General features: G+C 52.7%; 6 protein-coding genes across 6 annotated transcripts; 4 read left to right on the forward strand and 2 right to left on the reverse strand.

The window, feature by feature from the left end:
* Window positions 1–250: 250 nt before the first annotated feature.
* Window positions 251–1,778, forward strand: MRS44_001374 (uncharacterized protein; the record flags this gene model as incomplete). Its single annotated transcript, XM_065623670.1, has 3 exons — window positions 251–479; window positions 694–1,142; window positions 1,296–1,778. The coding sequence occupies 3 exons, from the start codon at window positions 251–253 to the stop codon at window positions 1,776–1,778; spliced, it is 1,161 nt and encodes a 386-aa protein (XP_065480106.1).
* A 1,663-nt stretch (window positions 1,779–3,441) lies between these two features.
* Window positions 3,442–5,656, forward strand: MRS44_001375 (uncharacterized protein; the record flags this gene model as incomplete). Its single annotated transcript, XM_065623671.1, has 4 exons — window positions 3,442–3,872; window positions 3,940–4,435; window positions 4,483–4,577; window positions 4,630–5,656. 4 exons carry the CDS (start codon window positions 3,442–3,444, stop codon window positions 5,654–5,656), a joined length of 2,049 nt encoding a protein of 682 aa, XP_065480107.1.
* Window positions 5,657–6,096: 440 nt separating this feature from the next.
* On the forward strand, window positions 6,097–7,129 carry MRS44_001376 (uncharacterized protein; the record flags this gene model as incomplete). Its single annotated transcript, XM_046274922.2, has 2 exons — window positions 6,097–6,251; window positions 6,310–7,129. 2 exons carry the CDS (start codon window positions 6,097–6,099, stop codon window positions 7,127–7,129), a joined length of 975 nt encoding a protein of 324 aa, XP_046138359.2.
* A 2,043-nt stretch (window positions 7,130–9,172) lies between these two features.
* Window positions 9,173–10,678, forward strand: MRS44_001377 (uncharacterized protein; the record flags this gene model as incomplete). Its single annotated transcript, XM_065623672.1, has 5 exons — window positions 9,173–9,178; window positions 9,339–9,364; window positions 9,409–9,533; window positions 9,611–10,384; window positions 10,440–10,678. The coding sequence occupies 5 exons, from the start codon at window positions 9,173–9,175 to the stop codon at window positions 10,676–10,678; spliced, it is 1,170 nt and encodes a 389-aa protein (XP_065480108.1).
* An 833-nt stretch (window positions 10,679–11,511) lies between these two features.
* On the reverse strand, window positions 11,512–12,204 carry MRS44_001378 (uncharacterized protein; the record flags this gene model as incomplete). Its single annotated transcript, XM_046274920.2, has 1 exon — window positions 11,512–12,204. The coding sequence occupies one exon, from the start codon at window positions 12,202–12,204 to the stop codon at window positions 11,512–11,514; it is 693 nt and encodes a 230-aa protein (XP_046138357.1).
* A 1,341-nt stretch (window positions 12,205–13,545) lies between these two features.
* Window positions 13,546–14,913, reverse strand: MRS44_001379 (uncharacterized protein; the record flags this gene model as incomplete). Its single annotated transcript, XM_065623673.1, has 5 exons — window positions 13,546–13,635; window positions 13,779–14,127; window positions 14,190–14,349; window positions 14,426–14,657; window positions 14,734–14,913. 5 exons carry the CDS (start codon window positions 14,911–14,913, stop codon window positions 13,546–13,548), a joined length of 1,011 nt encoding a protein of 336 aa, XP_065480109.1.
* Window positions 14,914–15,185: the final 272 nt, after the last annotated feature.

Below are 15,185 nucleotides of genomic sequence, written 5' to 3' on the forward strand. Positions count from 1 at the left end.
TCACAGTCATGGCAGGTCTAGTCCGCCTCACTGAGGCATACCTTCCTGGGGAAACCCTCCATCCATCGCCACGCTTCACCTCTGTTCCCTTTGATGGATTCACTCGCGGCCTTATCAACGCCCACCGCTCATGAGTGACCGAAGGGTAAAGACTGATTGAGCCGCCGGGTTCATTTGACCACCGGTATTGCTTCGCCATGTATTAGACATATCAGTGGTGATGAATACGATCGCCCAGGGTGTCGAAAGCATGAATAAAGCCCTGCCCCAGGTTCTCAGCAAGCTCGAGAATCTTGACGTCGTCGGGGATTCTCTATTAGAAAAGAAAGTCCCGGCCAGGTTCATCAATGTTTCTTACCATAGGGTCAAGGGCTTTGTTGGCCGAGCAGAGGACCTCATGACCTTGAAGCATCACTTGCTCGATAAACCACAAGGGGCCGAAGCTCGCTACGTCGCTCTCAGGGGTCTTCTAGGCCAAGGTAAGACATCTCTAGCAATAGAATACTGTCGACGATACATGGATCAACCTTTCCTCTTACAATACCATTGATTGTAACCTGACTATTTGCGCCAACGAGATCCTCAGTCGCGGCGATGGCAGGTTCCCCTTGACATTAGACGGTAAAGCTCAGGCTCTTTTTCATCACCTTATCAACACCAACACCCCTTGGCTGGCTGTCTTTGACAATGTAGAAAAGCCTGAGATGATGCTAAAGATCAAGAGATGTTTCCCAGTGGCGCGAAATGCTTCCGTTCTGATCACCACTCGTCGGCAGAATGCCCAGGATTTTGTTCGACTGGATGGATCGGTCAACATCGAAAACATGGAAGAGGAAGATGCCGTGGAGCTACTTCTGCAAGACTCAAAGAGTGGTGACACCAAGAACGTAGAGCCTCAGAGCAAGCTGGCGGTCCGCAGCATTGTCAGCCAGCTCTGGATGAACCCCTTGGCCATCGTCCAGGCAGGGCTGTACATCCATCGCTCACGCCTCGACTTTACGGCATTTCTCGAAAGATGCAAGGACCAGTATGAAATATTGTCAGACAGATTGATAGCTACTGATTGCATCACGAACCTGGAAGGGCCCGAAATGGCACATGTTCTTTCGGTCTACACCACTTGGGACCTTTCCATCCGCCAGGTTAAGAATGCCAAAGGAAATGGACCTAGGGCGCATAAAGACGATTTGTTGAATATCATTGCCTTCAAGTCGTCTTCGAGTTTCTCGGAATCCCGTTTTGTGCAATTTTGCTTAGATATGCAACCTTGAGATACCAAAGACACCAAAGACTAGATGGCAGAGCAGCTAGGTGCCTTTCTCGCGGCTTGTCTCTCGGGATGGGATTCTCGAATCTTTGGCGATATTCTTCTGACTGAGCTTTATGATATTGGACTCGCACAGCAATATGATATTGGCAAGGACGGCTTCTATCATGGTGTGATGCATGGCATAGTTCAAGACGTGGCACGTCTCCGTCTCGCACAGGCAGCTCGAAACGAGTACGAGAACTTACATCTGGATCTTGTGTTCCACTCTGAACAACCAACGAGCGTCGCTGAGTCTTTCAAGAAAGACATATTCTATGAGACAACTGGAAACTGGCTGAATGATGTTGCTGAGTCTTGGGCGATGCCGCCGTGGGAGGAACAAGTTGGGCAATTCATCCTCGATATGGCCTCTTCAGAGATGGGATATGGCTTCCCTGAGCTTCGCGACAACCGTGGTTTTGCGAGAGCGATAGAAGAACTCAACTCCGAGGTTGGCATGTTTGCATAGGGACCTAGGGCCCAGGAGCTGCTGAGAAGTTGGTGGACAAAATCAGGGAGGTGGCACAATTTGCCACAGGTGTCGATGAGGTCATCGATGCCTGGCATAAGGCTGTAGACAAGCCCAGAGTTTACACGGCACCAAACTCATTGCTTCCCGAGGCGCTGGAATGGCTACTGCCAGTACTGAAACAGTCTGGCATCTTTGGCAAAAGGTTCATCTACCACGTTAAATTCTCGGTGAAATTCTTACTCTACAGGATTCTTGGCCGACCAGAGTCCATGGAGAACAGCTTTCAAAGGCAGTACTGGCCCTCGGCGTTTCGGAGCCCGTGCAGAGCGAGGTGATTCTTGACACAGCCAGGAGTTTGCCCATGCTGGGCAGGCCTTTCTAAATGATGGCTGTCACGAGACGGCCAATGCCATGTTCAAAGACTTCCTCGATCTTGGGAGGGCAGAAAATGGGGACTTGTTGTTTATACTACATGCAATGAGCGTTTATGGAACAACTTGGCGTATATCGATGGCAGAGGAAGAGATGCCCGGTCAACGCTGAGAGCTGCAGCTGGTGGCTTTGCAACGCTCCGGGGGGGCAAGGGACCTCGACATCCACTGTAAAATAAATCTGGCTATATGCTTCCCTCAAATAAGTTTTAGCAAGGAAGCTCTTGGAATAGTAACAAAGGCACTCAGAAGTATCCATGAACTGGGCGATGCTGCCCGGTTTAGGAGTTGGCTAAAGAAGCAATACGTGGGTATTCTAACCTAGGTTATCCAGAGACATATGGCGATTTACAGATGGCTTATCATGTTCTCCGAAATGCGCTGGGGCATTTAAATGGGGAGTGTTGAACGGTTTCAATAAGGGTAGCTGAAGAGTACAAGATAGATGTAGGCGAAGACTGGAGTATGAGGATTGTCTACGAGAGGGCTACGCAACATGCGTTGAGTATGAATAAGAGTTTCTATAGAGTGATCCATGGATGTTTACTGTAGGCACTGAACCATCAGTTGCTGGCGATGATACCTAGTGGTGGACAAATATGACGCCTCCGTAGACCAGTAACCAATCATTTTTAGCGCCCTGGCAGCGGCTTTAGCGGCCCGCGCCGCTGGGGCTTTCTAGCCGGACCCGTTCCGCGCGTGTGCATGCCCATAAACGGCAGCCATGGCGCTTACTTCTATTCCATCTCATCTCTAACACTTCAATATCTTATTTCATCTTGATTTTTATTCTTCCGTTCAATGCCAAATACCCAAGATATGTCTTATCTCGTAACTAGGCAACTAAAACACTGGGCTATACAGGAGGCCTACCATTTCGCCTACACAGCCTGGTAGGCACCACACCATCTGCCGCGGCCCCCGTTCACTTTGCCGCCCAGATTCATGCGGCCACCCGTCCTCCCCAAACTGGTTGGTCCGCGGCATGGATCCTACACTTGTTGGTTGTTCTTGTCTCGGAACTGGGCCCCATGCTACGTAGGACTTGAGGTCATGAGCTCCCATCATGGAGGCTGTGTTGAAGATTCCTCCTCCTCTGTTTCAATCTGTGCTGCCTGTCTTGTTATTCTAGTTGTATACAATTATTCTTCCATTTCTTTTTGGTCAGCTGTGTCGTTGTTCGCTATTGATTCATCGAACGAGGTTATCATCAGTCTCATGAAACCAGCATGGAGACCGCCGCTAGCATAATCGCCTTCGTCCAGATAACGACCGAAATCGCAAAATGTGTCATAAAGACCAAGAAGCTATGGGACCAAGCACAGGAGCTCCCCGAAGATATCCAGGCCCTCATCCTGCGACTTCAATGTCACCAACCAATCTTTGACGCCATGCAACAGCAGCTGCAACACGATGACTCCCTCTGCTCCGTGCAGAACGATTCGCTTGTCCGCACAAATCTGGACTGCTGCCAAATGTCTCTCAAGACCCTTCAGAGCACTGCAGATGATCTTATCTCTCAGCTGAATGCAAAGAAAGGTCTGAAACGGAAGCTGGCTGCCGTCAAGTTGGCGCTCGGAAAGGATGGCCTGGATCGGCTCAAGAACAGGCTCAGCGAGTCCATCGAGCTACTCAAGCTGTCTATCATGGCTTGGGATATGTAAGCGAAAAGCAAAATCAAAAGTTACAGAGTTATCATTACCAGTTTCTAACAAATTGTGTTTAAGGGCGGTTGCAAAACGAACTCGCGATCTCATGTTCTCTAGAGCCACGACCGAGATTCACACACGTTATCAAGTGCCACAGCCGACAACCCAATTGGCAATTGAAGCCAAAGACGGAAGTAAACAGAAACAGAAGCAGGATGGAGCAGCAGCGAAGAAGAACCAGACAACGACCTTGGCGCCAAACGAATCGAAACTCGTCAGAACATACTCTCCTTCAAAACTAGGCCGATTTGCTTTGGCATATACTACAGCAACAGGTGCATGGCAGGCATATATTCAGTGGCCAAGCTGGATCTCACAATCCGTTTGCGAGATTCAGTCTTCTCCAACACTCTGTGGCTGGACGTACAACTACAGAATGTATAACATCGTTTCTACAAAATCCGAAATCATCCAAAAGATTAGGGTAGGAGATAAAGCTGGAGTTTTGGAACTTTTCAACTCGCGGCAAGCATCTCCGTTCGATAAAGATCAGAACGGACAGTCACTTCTATTTGTAGGTCGGCGTACATGCTTCGATTGACCTTGCTAATATATTCACAGCACGCCGCTAACAGCAAGAACTTTGAACTGTGCCAACTTTTTCTAAGCCTGGGGCTTAAGGACGCATTGCTCGAGAGAGTTGGCGAGTCGGGGCAGTGAGTTCAACCCAACTATTCTGGTCTTGGAAATGCTCTAAACGAAAACTAGGGGGGCCTTGGGACCACCAGTGTTCAAGCCCAACAGAGACCATCCGGAAGCGGACTGGATGAAGATTGTTGAGCTTTTCCATTCTTATATGGACGAGCCGGAATCCAGTATGCTATTACGACTTTTCGACTACCAACGAGAATGTGACTATGGCGATGAATACGTCAACATCTTTCGACAAAGATTCCTGCCCAAGTTCTATACCGGTCCGCTGAGATATCGTCTTGAAGCCTTTCGGCTAGCCTCGTTCCATTCTCAATCACCAGAAACGCTTCTGGGACTTCTAGCGGAAAACAGACAGGTCACCAGCTTTGATGTGAGCCGCTCGAGCCATGAAAAGGTGTCCCTGGTCCACTCCGTAGCACTCGCTTTGGGCATACGCTTCGCTGACGAAGTTCTCCCCTTCAAGAGAGGGTGGGCAATGTGGACCCTGGCCTGCTACAGCGAAGGCTGGAGCCTCCTGGTGAAGCAAGTGACTACAGTAGCTTCACCGGAGGATTTACACAGCATCGAGAGTGTTCAGCCGTGGGACGTCTATAGCGTTCCGGTTTGGAAAGGGACACCACTCGTGTCAGTGATTGGGGGCGCACTATGTTACATGTCGCCTGATATATCCTTTTTCCACTGGGACAAGGTATTCCAAGAGTCCATCCGGCAATGGGTTTTGGATCTTCAGGAGAGCGGAGTTGACCTGGCGATATACGGCCAAAGAGAGGCTATAACGCTGAAGGAACAGATGCGTGGGGCTCTCGATGCAGACGCCATTGAATCGTCGAGGCACAGCATCCGGGACTCCCTGCCAACGGCTGCCATCAGTTTGGCTTTCAAGAGGGGGCAGCGAGCTGACCGGAGCAAGTGGAATAAGAACCACTGGGTCCCAATCCGGCTGTTGGAGCTCAAGACTGGACCAACACCCAGTGACTGGCGTATAATATGGGCACCCGAGTTTGAGTGGATGGCGTGCCAGTTCTGGGAGATGATCGAAAAGGAGGATATCGTGATGCCCGGATCTTGGGTTGACATCTAGGCAACATCGGACAAGTGTAGTGCAAAGTATAATAAGTCATGCGGGAACAAACGCATATGATGAACAAACCTGATGGGCAACGAGAAAACGCCAGGTGATCTCACTAATACAGATCAGCATCCTTAGGTGCCATTGCAAACGCAGGTACGGGAGCAATGAATGCATTTGACGCCCAGAATACGCGCTCATGAACCATGTCTCGTGTTACAGATAACCTCGTCCAACCATTGGGCGTGCATGCCCATGGTCGTCATGCCATGCATCGCGCTACATACCCCGCCGGAGAGGCGGGGCAGGAGCGGCTAGGTATCGACAGCAAGTTACGACATCCATACCTCAGCAGGCAGCATATTTTACCCTTAAACTCTCCTGCTGACTTTAAAGCCACATTCTCTCTTAACCTACTGCTCACTGAATCTATATCTCATTCAACTACAATCATGGTGGCGACACGACCCGCGGCAAAGGCTGGCTCCTGGTACAAGAGCAACGCCAAGACGCTGCAGGCGGAGCTCACGAACAACCTGGCGGCTGTGCCGGAGAGCATCGACGGAGCTTCTTTGCCGATTCCTGGAGCTCGCATCATCATTGCCCCGTGAGTTGATCTCCCATACGTTCAGAATGGACTCTAATCTGACGACGTCGGGTGCTAGCCATGCTGGGTATGAGTTCTCTGGCCCGTGTGCGGCTTGGGCGTACAAGACTCTGGACCTGAGCCGCGCCAAGCGCGTCTTTGTCCTGGGACCTTCTCATACCTACTACCTCGAAGGATGTGCCGCTACTACCTTTGACAAGTATGAAACTCCCTTTGGCGAGCTTACCGTTGATCGGGCCCTGGCAAAGAAGTTTGAGGACGCCGCCAGCATGGAACTCATGCCCCAGAGGAACGAGGTCCTTGAGCATTCCCTAGAGATGCACATGCCTTATCTCTACCTCCGCTGTCAGCAGACCTTTGGCTCTCAGGACAATTTCCCCAAGATCGTGCCTGTGCTGGTTGGATCCAACAACGGGCCAGAGGAGAAGGAAGTAGGACGTGCGCTTCTGCCCTACCTCAAGGACCCAGAAAACGCCTTCATCATCAGCTCCGACTTTTGCCATTGGGGCCATAACTTTAGCTACATGGTCTACTCTCCGACCAGCAGCCCCGGAGACTTGGTGAAGCTGCGCAGGCAGGATCGAGCACCAGCCGGTCCCCCAATTCACGAGACCATTCGGGCCATCGACGAAGCAGCCATGGACGGTGTCAAGAGCGGCAGTCATGATGCTTTCCTCGCGACCTTGAAGCAGACCAAGAACACGGTGTGCGGGCGACATCCCATCGGAGTCATGATGGCGGCTCTCGAGCTACTGGGTCAGGAGCCGCAGTACCAGGGCAAAGGCCGGTTCCAGGTCATTCAATATGACCGCAGCAATCTGGTTCAGGAACCTGACGACATGAGTGTCAGCTATGTGTCGGCGTACGCTGTGCTGTGAACATGGTTATTGAGATAAGCTGCTTTTGTATGAGATTCGGATGCTTTTGGGCGTGTTTGGGTTCTTTGGCGATTCGAGATGAGTGGTTGTGAAGAAGTGGGCGGAGTTTCTGTTTTTGGGATCGAAGCGGCGTCAAGACGTGGGATGAGTGAGATATGATATGAGATTGAAATATGGTTCTAGAGTAATTGACTTCCAAATACTGTAATGCAATGCAGTGAAAGAGAGATGCCCATGTGAACAGTTTTCGCCAAGCCGTTGAGGTGTGCCTGCGTGATCGGCGAGCAAACATCAGCGAGTCCGAGCCGTCGAATGCGAAGTGTCAGCTTATGATTTATTGAACGCCAGCATGCGGCTGAAGTCTCTGTGGCGGGTTGATGAGAGGGCAAGGGTGTGATGTGAGTGAGACGAATCCTGCCCGTGGGTGGAGCTGACCAAAGTCCCCCAAGAGGGCATTTCTATTGCGAAATGCATGAACGTGGTAAGACGAGGCCGTTGATGACAGCGTTTGTGGACGAGTCTGGCGATCACACGGAGTAGAGTTCCATATTTTCTTTATGAATCCGAAAATAACCTCGCAGAATCGCGAGCACCCTTGACACGAGCCCCACGCTGGGCGAAGCTTGGTTGAGGATTGTTCCAGGCCAACCCCGGTCAGTGCCAATCTCCAAAAAGGTGGCGTCCCTGGAGCTAAGAGCTGAGGGATTAGCGTGGGCTCGCAGGGCTTTTCCGTGTCAGCCTACATGCGGATGTTCGGTTCTTGGGGGCGTAGTACCGGTGGAGTTTGTTTCTGGTGTCAAGAATGAGGGTAGAATTTGTGGTAATGATGAACATGATCATGACGCTGTTGCTTCATACGTAGCAAGATACAACACCAGACGTGTTACAGATGGCGAGGTTTGAACATCCATGGGATAAAGCAGCCGCGTGCAAATGTGAAACAGTGGAGGGGCCATCACCAATGAGAGGACCCTTGACAGCCAGTTGTTATTACTGGGGATCGTGGGACCCGACCCCTAAAAAGAAGCACAGCAAACCGTGCAGGCTCCATTGCTCTGCCGCCCAAGCTCATTAGCCTACGGACAGAGAGATCCATGCAGGGCCCCCTCCAATTGAGCGTCGCATGATTGATTCGAGCTGTAGCATTTGGGTGCTGCCCTTCTGTCCAAGGGGCTGCTGGGTTGGGGCCTGGCGAGTTAATCTTGGAGCAGTAGCAGTCCGAGGAGGCTTGCGAGATTGCGACCGTGACGGTCTGAGATTGGTATTGAGATAGAGCGAGCTACCTTGATTGAAGGCGTCAACTACGAGCTTTTAGATCAAATTGAGTAATTATTTTGCGAATTGCTCTGTCAAGATCTTTAGTGACTGCTGCTAGGACAGCACTCGCTGCATATTCATGGGTGACGATGCCTACGGACCATCTGCCCGTACGGACAACCGACTTGGTGGCTTTGATCCATCCCCAGGGCATCTAGCCGCTAAAAGAACCCACCTGCAGCCCAGTAGAGGCAGTGAGCAGCAGCTGGAGCGCCCAAGCGCCCGTCCCCCAGTGGCTGGACCATGGCGCGCCTCCAACTCAGTGGCCACTCCCATGCCTGTCCGTCTAGTCCAGTCCATCTCACACCGTCTGTCTTCCCCATTCCCGTCTTTTGCCTCTTTCTTACCTTTCCTCATCCACGCCCTCTCTCTCTCGTTCCATCGGCCCCCCCTTCTGTCTTCTTTTTCCTTTTCTACCTTCCCTTACGCCCCCCTCCTTCAAAGTCTCGACCTTCGCTATTTTCTCTCTTATTCTCGAGTCGTTTTCTCCTTGCTGTGCGACGAGATCTCGGGTCCAGCCACCACCGAAGCTTTCCTTTCCCTACAATATACCCAAAACCTACAATACGAGGAGGAAGGCGAAAACACCACACCAGGTCAAAACCGCACGATTCGAGCTTTAAAGATCAAGCCCGACGACGACGAAACCTCCAAAGGGAGCTTATTCGATCTCCCGAAACAAATCCATTCACAGCTTTTGAGTAGAGCTCTGCTCAGTCGCCCACCATGAGTGTTAGTCTCGCCTCCTATTCTGCCTGCCTCCTGCCCCAATCCCTTCAAGTGACTCCAACCACCGACCCGAATTGAGCATCGCAATTCGATTTTCGGGTCTCTAATTCTCCTAATCAACACAATACTCCTTAGTATTGATATTTGCTAACATGTTTCGCAGTACGGGTTAGTTGTCGCATCCCACGCGTTCGATTTCGCCCCTCGACCCCCTTGCTGACGCACGTGAATAGATACGGAAGACAAAATCCCTACGACTCGCCCGACACGGGCTACAACACTCCTACCGGCGGTTATGGAAATAATGGCGGTTATGGAGGTGGGTACAACAGCCCTCCCGCGCAGAGTGGTTTCGGAGGTGAGATTGTGATGAACTGGATATTGGGCTGGCCGTCGTCCGTCCTCCACAGCGCGCTGACATGACGCGATCCGTAGGCAACGTCGAGATGGAGCCCCTCGCCCACAACGCCAGCTCCTTCGGCCATGGCGACCCCAACGCCATCCTGAACGAGTGCCGCGACATTGACCGCGGCATCGACACCGTCGAGAAGAACCTTGAGGAGCTCCGTCACATCCAGCAGCGAACACTCGATGACGCCGACAGCTCGGCCTCGAGCGCCGCCAACCAGCAGCTCGATGCCCTCTCTGCCGACACCATGAGCCTCTACCGCGGCCTCACAGAACGCGTCCGCGTCGTCAAGTCCAACCCTGAGGCCCGGTCGGCAAAGAACAACCCCCACGTCACCCGTATCGACCGCCGCCTCAAGTCGGCCATTCAGCAGTACCAGCAGGTTGAGTCGCAGTTCCGAAAGCGCACCCAGGACCAGATGGCCCGCCAGTACCGTATCGTTCGCCCCGATGCCAGCGAAGCTGAGGTCCAGGCCGCTGTCGAGGACACTACCGGTGGTCAGGTCTTCCAGCAGGCCCTTATGCAGAGCGACCGCCAGGGCCGCGCCCGCGCCGCTCTCAGCGCTGTCCAGGATCGTCACGCCGCCCTTGTCAAGATTGAGCAGCAGATGGTTGAGCTCGCCCAGCTGTTCCAGGATATGGACACCTTGGTCATCGAGCAGGAGGTTGCCGTCACCCAGATTGAGCAGAAGGCCGAGGAGGTGGTCGAGAACCTCGATAAGGGTAACGAGGAGATTGGCGTCGCCGTCAACACGGCCCGCAAGACTCGCAAGAAGAAGTGGATCTGCCTGGGTATCTGTGGTGAGTGTCAACGGTTTATGCAGCCCTGTCAACGGCCAGCTAACTTTGTATGCAGTGGCAATCATTCTCGTCATCGTCATCATCGTGCTCATCTACATCTTTGTCATCAAGGGCCAGAACAACGACAACAAGAAGCGAAGCCTCGTCGACGACATCAACCGCACTCTACCTGCCATCAACGCCATCGGCCGGCGATCTCGCATCATGGGCCGAAGCGCAGACGACAGCCAAGCTACCGCCCTCCTTGACCAGATCACCAAGGGGCGCATGCACCTGCCTTCAATCCCAAAATAGGTGCCCGGAGGATAAAAGGTTGACTCCCCAAAAGTATCTTGTTTGGGCGTGGCTGTTGTATAGCCCAGCCATCGCCCCGTATTGCCATCTTGAGGATATATACGCATCTGAAGAGAGGAAACCGATTCTTGGCCTCGCGGCGATCCTTGCCTGCTGCTTTTTCTTTGACTGTCTCCTGCGTATTCCCTGCCCGCACCATGTTTTGTTGCTGCTGCTGCCACAGCCCGATAGCCTGTCCTCATCTCTTGCTTGGTTTTTGTTGTTGAAAGGATATAAATCGGGCCTCTGCGTTGTTCTCTCTGTCGCCATTCTGGAGTTTTTTTCTTCTTTCGATTTGCATTAGTTAGGGGCGTTTATACAGTATATGAGCTTTTAATCAATCTTTTTGCTACGCCGTGTTTACTTTTACTCCCTTGTCATTGTCACAGTTTTAAAGACAACAAGGATTCGCATGATAAAAAGTCCAATTCATACACCGAAGCTTGGGCCTACTTTAGTTGATCCAAACATAGAGAGAGTCGAGATACTCGGGTGAAACAAATCCCATACGCCAAACCAATTTTACCCATACATCCATACATCCATTCATCCATCTCTCTGAACAAAGGTGCCTGGTCCACCTGATAATCCAATCGCATCCTCTCTCTAGAAAACACTCGACTTCTTGTCGTTCATGCCATGCGGAGGCATCGTGTAAACTAAACAAAGAAGCCCTCAAGCATAGCATGCGCAAGTGTCCATCCGTGATGGGGCCAAACTGAAGCGTCTCACAGTTGTTGTGCGCATACACACTGAATACCCACAAAGGTATCAGATTCCGGTAGACGTCTCACTCAGTCCTTGGCCTTTTCCTTTCCCTTCTCGACGCTGTCATAGTCCACTATCGCCTCGTCGGGTGGACCCTCGTCCTCGTCTACTTGCTCGTCTTCATGTTGTTGTCCTACTAGGGCGCGGCGCTTCTCTCCCTCGTCGACAACCTTCTTGAGCACACCCATACGTCGCCGAAAGTCTTCGGCGAGCACGTCGACGTCTTCGCCGCCGATGGCGCCGCTGCCGGAGCTGGGGAGGCTGTCGGGGCGCATCTCGACGGGTTCGCGTTCTACGCCTTCGACGCGGAGCATGAGGGCGCCCCCGTTACGGCCGTCGTCATCGCCCTCGCTTTGTTGTACAGCCACGTTGGATTTTGTGACGGCAAAGTCTGGTGTCAAGCTCGCAGCCCAAGAGACAGCCCATCGACTTGAGTCTCCCTCGGGAGCAGGAACAAGGTCCACGACAAGGGCGCGGTCGACGGCAGGACTCGCCAGGACAGAAGGGTCGTCGTCGGAGAAGAGGTAGTGGATGCGGGGGTGGACGGTGGTGTTTGTGGTAGAGTTGGTCAGGAGTGCAAAGAGAGGCTCGAACGGAGGCATCGGGGGCTCAAGCGGGGCTTCGTCGTCGGGTTGTTGCTGCTCGTGGAGGAGCTCGGCGGCGGGAGCGAGCCCGGAGGCCGCAATCGGTGGGGACGGATCCCTATCGGTGCCGGACATGGTGGTGAGGAGGAGTGTGTGTTGAGTGACTGAACGACGGTTGCCGCTCCGTGGGCATCTTTATGCGACCAAGTACCCGTCTGCTTTCAGGCAACGTGTCGAGATGTTGAGAAGGTGACAAAGGTCAATGTTGCTGTTGAAAGCTTCCTGAGGGTATCGACGTCCTAGGCAGCATGACGGAAGTAAGCTCCAGCCTTATCTTATCGCACGTGGATGATGCCCAATGCGGCCAAAAAAAAACTGCTGCAGGTTCCTTAAAGGTTATATGGTGTTTTTAGGTCAATTGTAAGGTAATCTTTATGTCGCATGCCGCTTTTACGCATTTTCAAGTATCGTGACTTGACATGTGACGAATACCTATACACCATCAAAAACACCATCTTACATGCGACCCCATACATCTCAACGGAACACCTATTTCAGGAAACCCATCCATCGCCCACCCTCACCAAAGATCCAGACCAACACCAGGCACACGGGAACCGGGAAACCCAAAACGGTCTCTCTTTTCTGGCGTCTTCTCGCATTGGATAGCTCCAAAAGACCCCAATCCCTCGTGGGGGCCATGCGCCGTTGCAACCCACACCCACTTGAACGTCTCATCCACCACTCCCATCGTGTCGTTGCCCAACAAGGCTTCCCTGCCTGCCTGACTTGTTCAACCGCCGATCCAGCGCGACCACCAGTTGACGCGGCGCTTCCTCTGATCAGACGGCTATCGCGTCTCGTTATACCCCGGCGTGTCCCGTTTGCCCGATGTCTCTCTCGATCCCCCTAGTGATGCATTGTAATCCTGACCAGCAGACACGAGACCCGTCGCCATGAATCATGAGAGTAAGCTGTTGTTGGAAGGATAATCAGGTTGGCAGTGAACCATCCGTGTCCAGGAGGGAGTCGAGCATCCAGTGCTTGTCTCCCACCCCAGCTGCCTGGAAGAAACGCCAACCCCCCGTCTATTGAGTCTATAACAATCCCGTCCGTCATGCCGATGCCGATGATATCCCTCTCTCCCATTTTCGCGGCTCTTGCCAGAAGAAACAACGTGTGCCGACCCATCCCTGTAAGGCGTTCATGATAGTAAACCAACCAAGTTTTCCCAAACAACAAAGGAGAAAAGGAAACCATAAAAGACAAAAGAAAAGAAGAAGAAGAAAAGAAACGCCAGCAAATGCCCCTTCTGATGCTGTTGATGGATGATGATGAAACGCCGTCTCGCACCGTCTAGTATGCAGAAAGCAGGCTGTGATCAAACAGCCCGCGAGACAAGGACATTGAACCGTCACGTCGTACCAGGGATAGCCATCATAGCTCCCTCTTTCACGATGGCAGAGCCCCCTCTTCTTACGAAGAGTGCAAGGCGCGGAAGCCAGCCGCAATTAGGCTCCTCGACTTTTCTTTGGCGTCGGCCGGGCCGTTCCAGTAAAAGAGACCCTATATGCCGCAGTTAGCGATCTGGTAACCACAAACTACTACCCAAGTACCCGGCTTGCACCCCGACGTGGGGGAGAGACACGTCGGTGGTTCGTCCAAGACAAATGCAAGACACCGAGAACAACAACCACTGGTCGACTTACCCCTAGTCCCTTTTGCTTGCAAAATCCAGCCTTGATCTTGACCGTGTCCGGGTTGTCGTACGTCACAAAGCCACCGTCTGCGCCCACGCACTGCGCTGCCACATGGCGCTTGTCGACAACCTCCTTGCAGCCCTTGCGTGGGAGCTGGTTGTACTCAAAGGTGCCATCCTCAGCGCCTCCCACGCCCTTGAACTTGTGCCCAGCCCCGAGCAGTGGAGAAAGCTTCGCCCAAATGTCGGGATGCCCAGCAGGATCTTCTTTGGCGGGAACCCCTTGGACATGAGATACGAAACCCCCGCTGATCCTGAGGTCTCCTCCTTGTTCATGGCGTACAGCTGCGAGTGGTGGCCTGCCTTTGGTGTCCAGCTGCCAAAGAAATCGTACGCCATCAGGTTGATGAAATCCAGGTACTCGGTCACCAGCTTCAGGTCGAGAAACTGCAGGATGGCCTTGTTGGCGGGCAGCGCCGCCGTGAGAATGTAGTGCTCCTCAGGCAGGTGAATACGGATGGCCGCCAGCAGCGCGAGAAAGTCGTAACCTTGCTGCGCATCGCACGGGTATTCCCAGGCAACTATCACGGGTGACATAGTCAGCATTTCGTCCGCAGCAAGACCAAGGCCCAAGTCATTGTCTCAGCTGCCACTTACTGTCGATTCCGTCCAGGCCAGAGGCTTCAACGAGGCCCCTCGCTGACCGGGCAAAGTTGTCACGCAGCAGCGTGTTAGAGGCCACCAGGGGGAAAACCTCTGACGAATTGCCGCCTCCAACAGACAAAACCACCCGAAGGTGAGGATGCTTCTGTTTGAGGTGCATCAGGGAGCCCAGCCCGCCTTGTACACCGTCGACAGGCGCTCCAGCATCCGCCCACTCATCACTCAGCTAGAGCAGGGCAGGGGCCCGAGTCAGCACCGATCTTCGGCCGCCCGGGCACATGATGATGATGGGCGAAACTTACAAAAACACCACCATCGGCTGAAACACTGGCATACGCATAGTAAACATGGTTGATGCAGCTGTAGTTGAGCATCCCCGGTGTGTCGCCCTGGTATATCCTGTAGTTGGGGAAGTAGACGGCGTTGGTGAACATGACATTGGACATGCTCGACGCGATCCGCGACTTGCGAGAAGAACTCATGATGGGCGACTAAAGAGACGAAATATGGGAAACAAAGGCGATAGACGTTCAAGCAGCGAGTGAATGACCCAGGACAGAGTCTGCAAAGATCGAACTGTGTGCGGATGTGTCTTGTCTTTTAATGCTGCGCGAAAAGGTCATGCTCCAACAACCAGCCCGATGGCTTAGAGCTTCAAGGTCAAGGAAGGAGAATTGATGAGTTGGAGAAGACTGTTAGGCACCAAACGAGGCCGAGGAGCATCATGGCTGCGGTCAAGAAGGATTGGTCGACT

Source organism: Fusarium solani (assembly GCF_023522795.1).
Source record: "Fusarium solani strain SB1 chromosome Unknown bctg00000000, whole genome shotgun sequence".
In the NCBI taxonomy this organism is placed as follows: Eukaryota; Fungi; Ascomycota; class Sordariomycetes; order Hypocreales; family Nectriaceae; genus Fusarium; species Fusarium solani.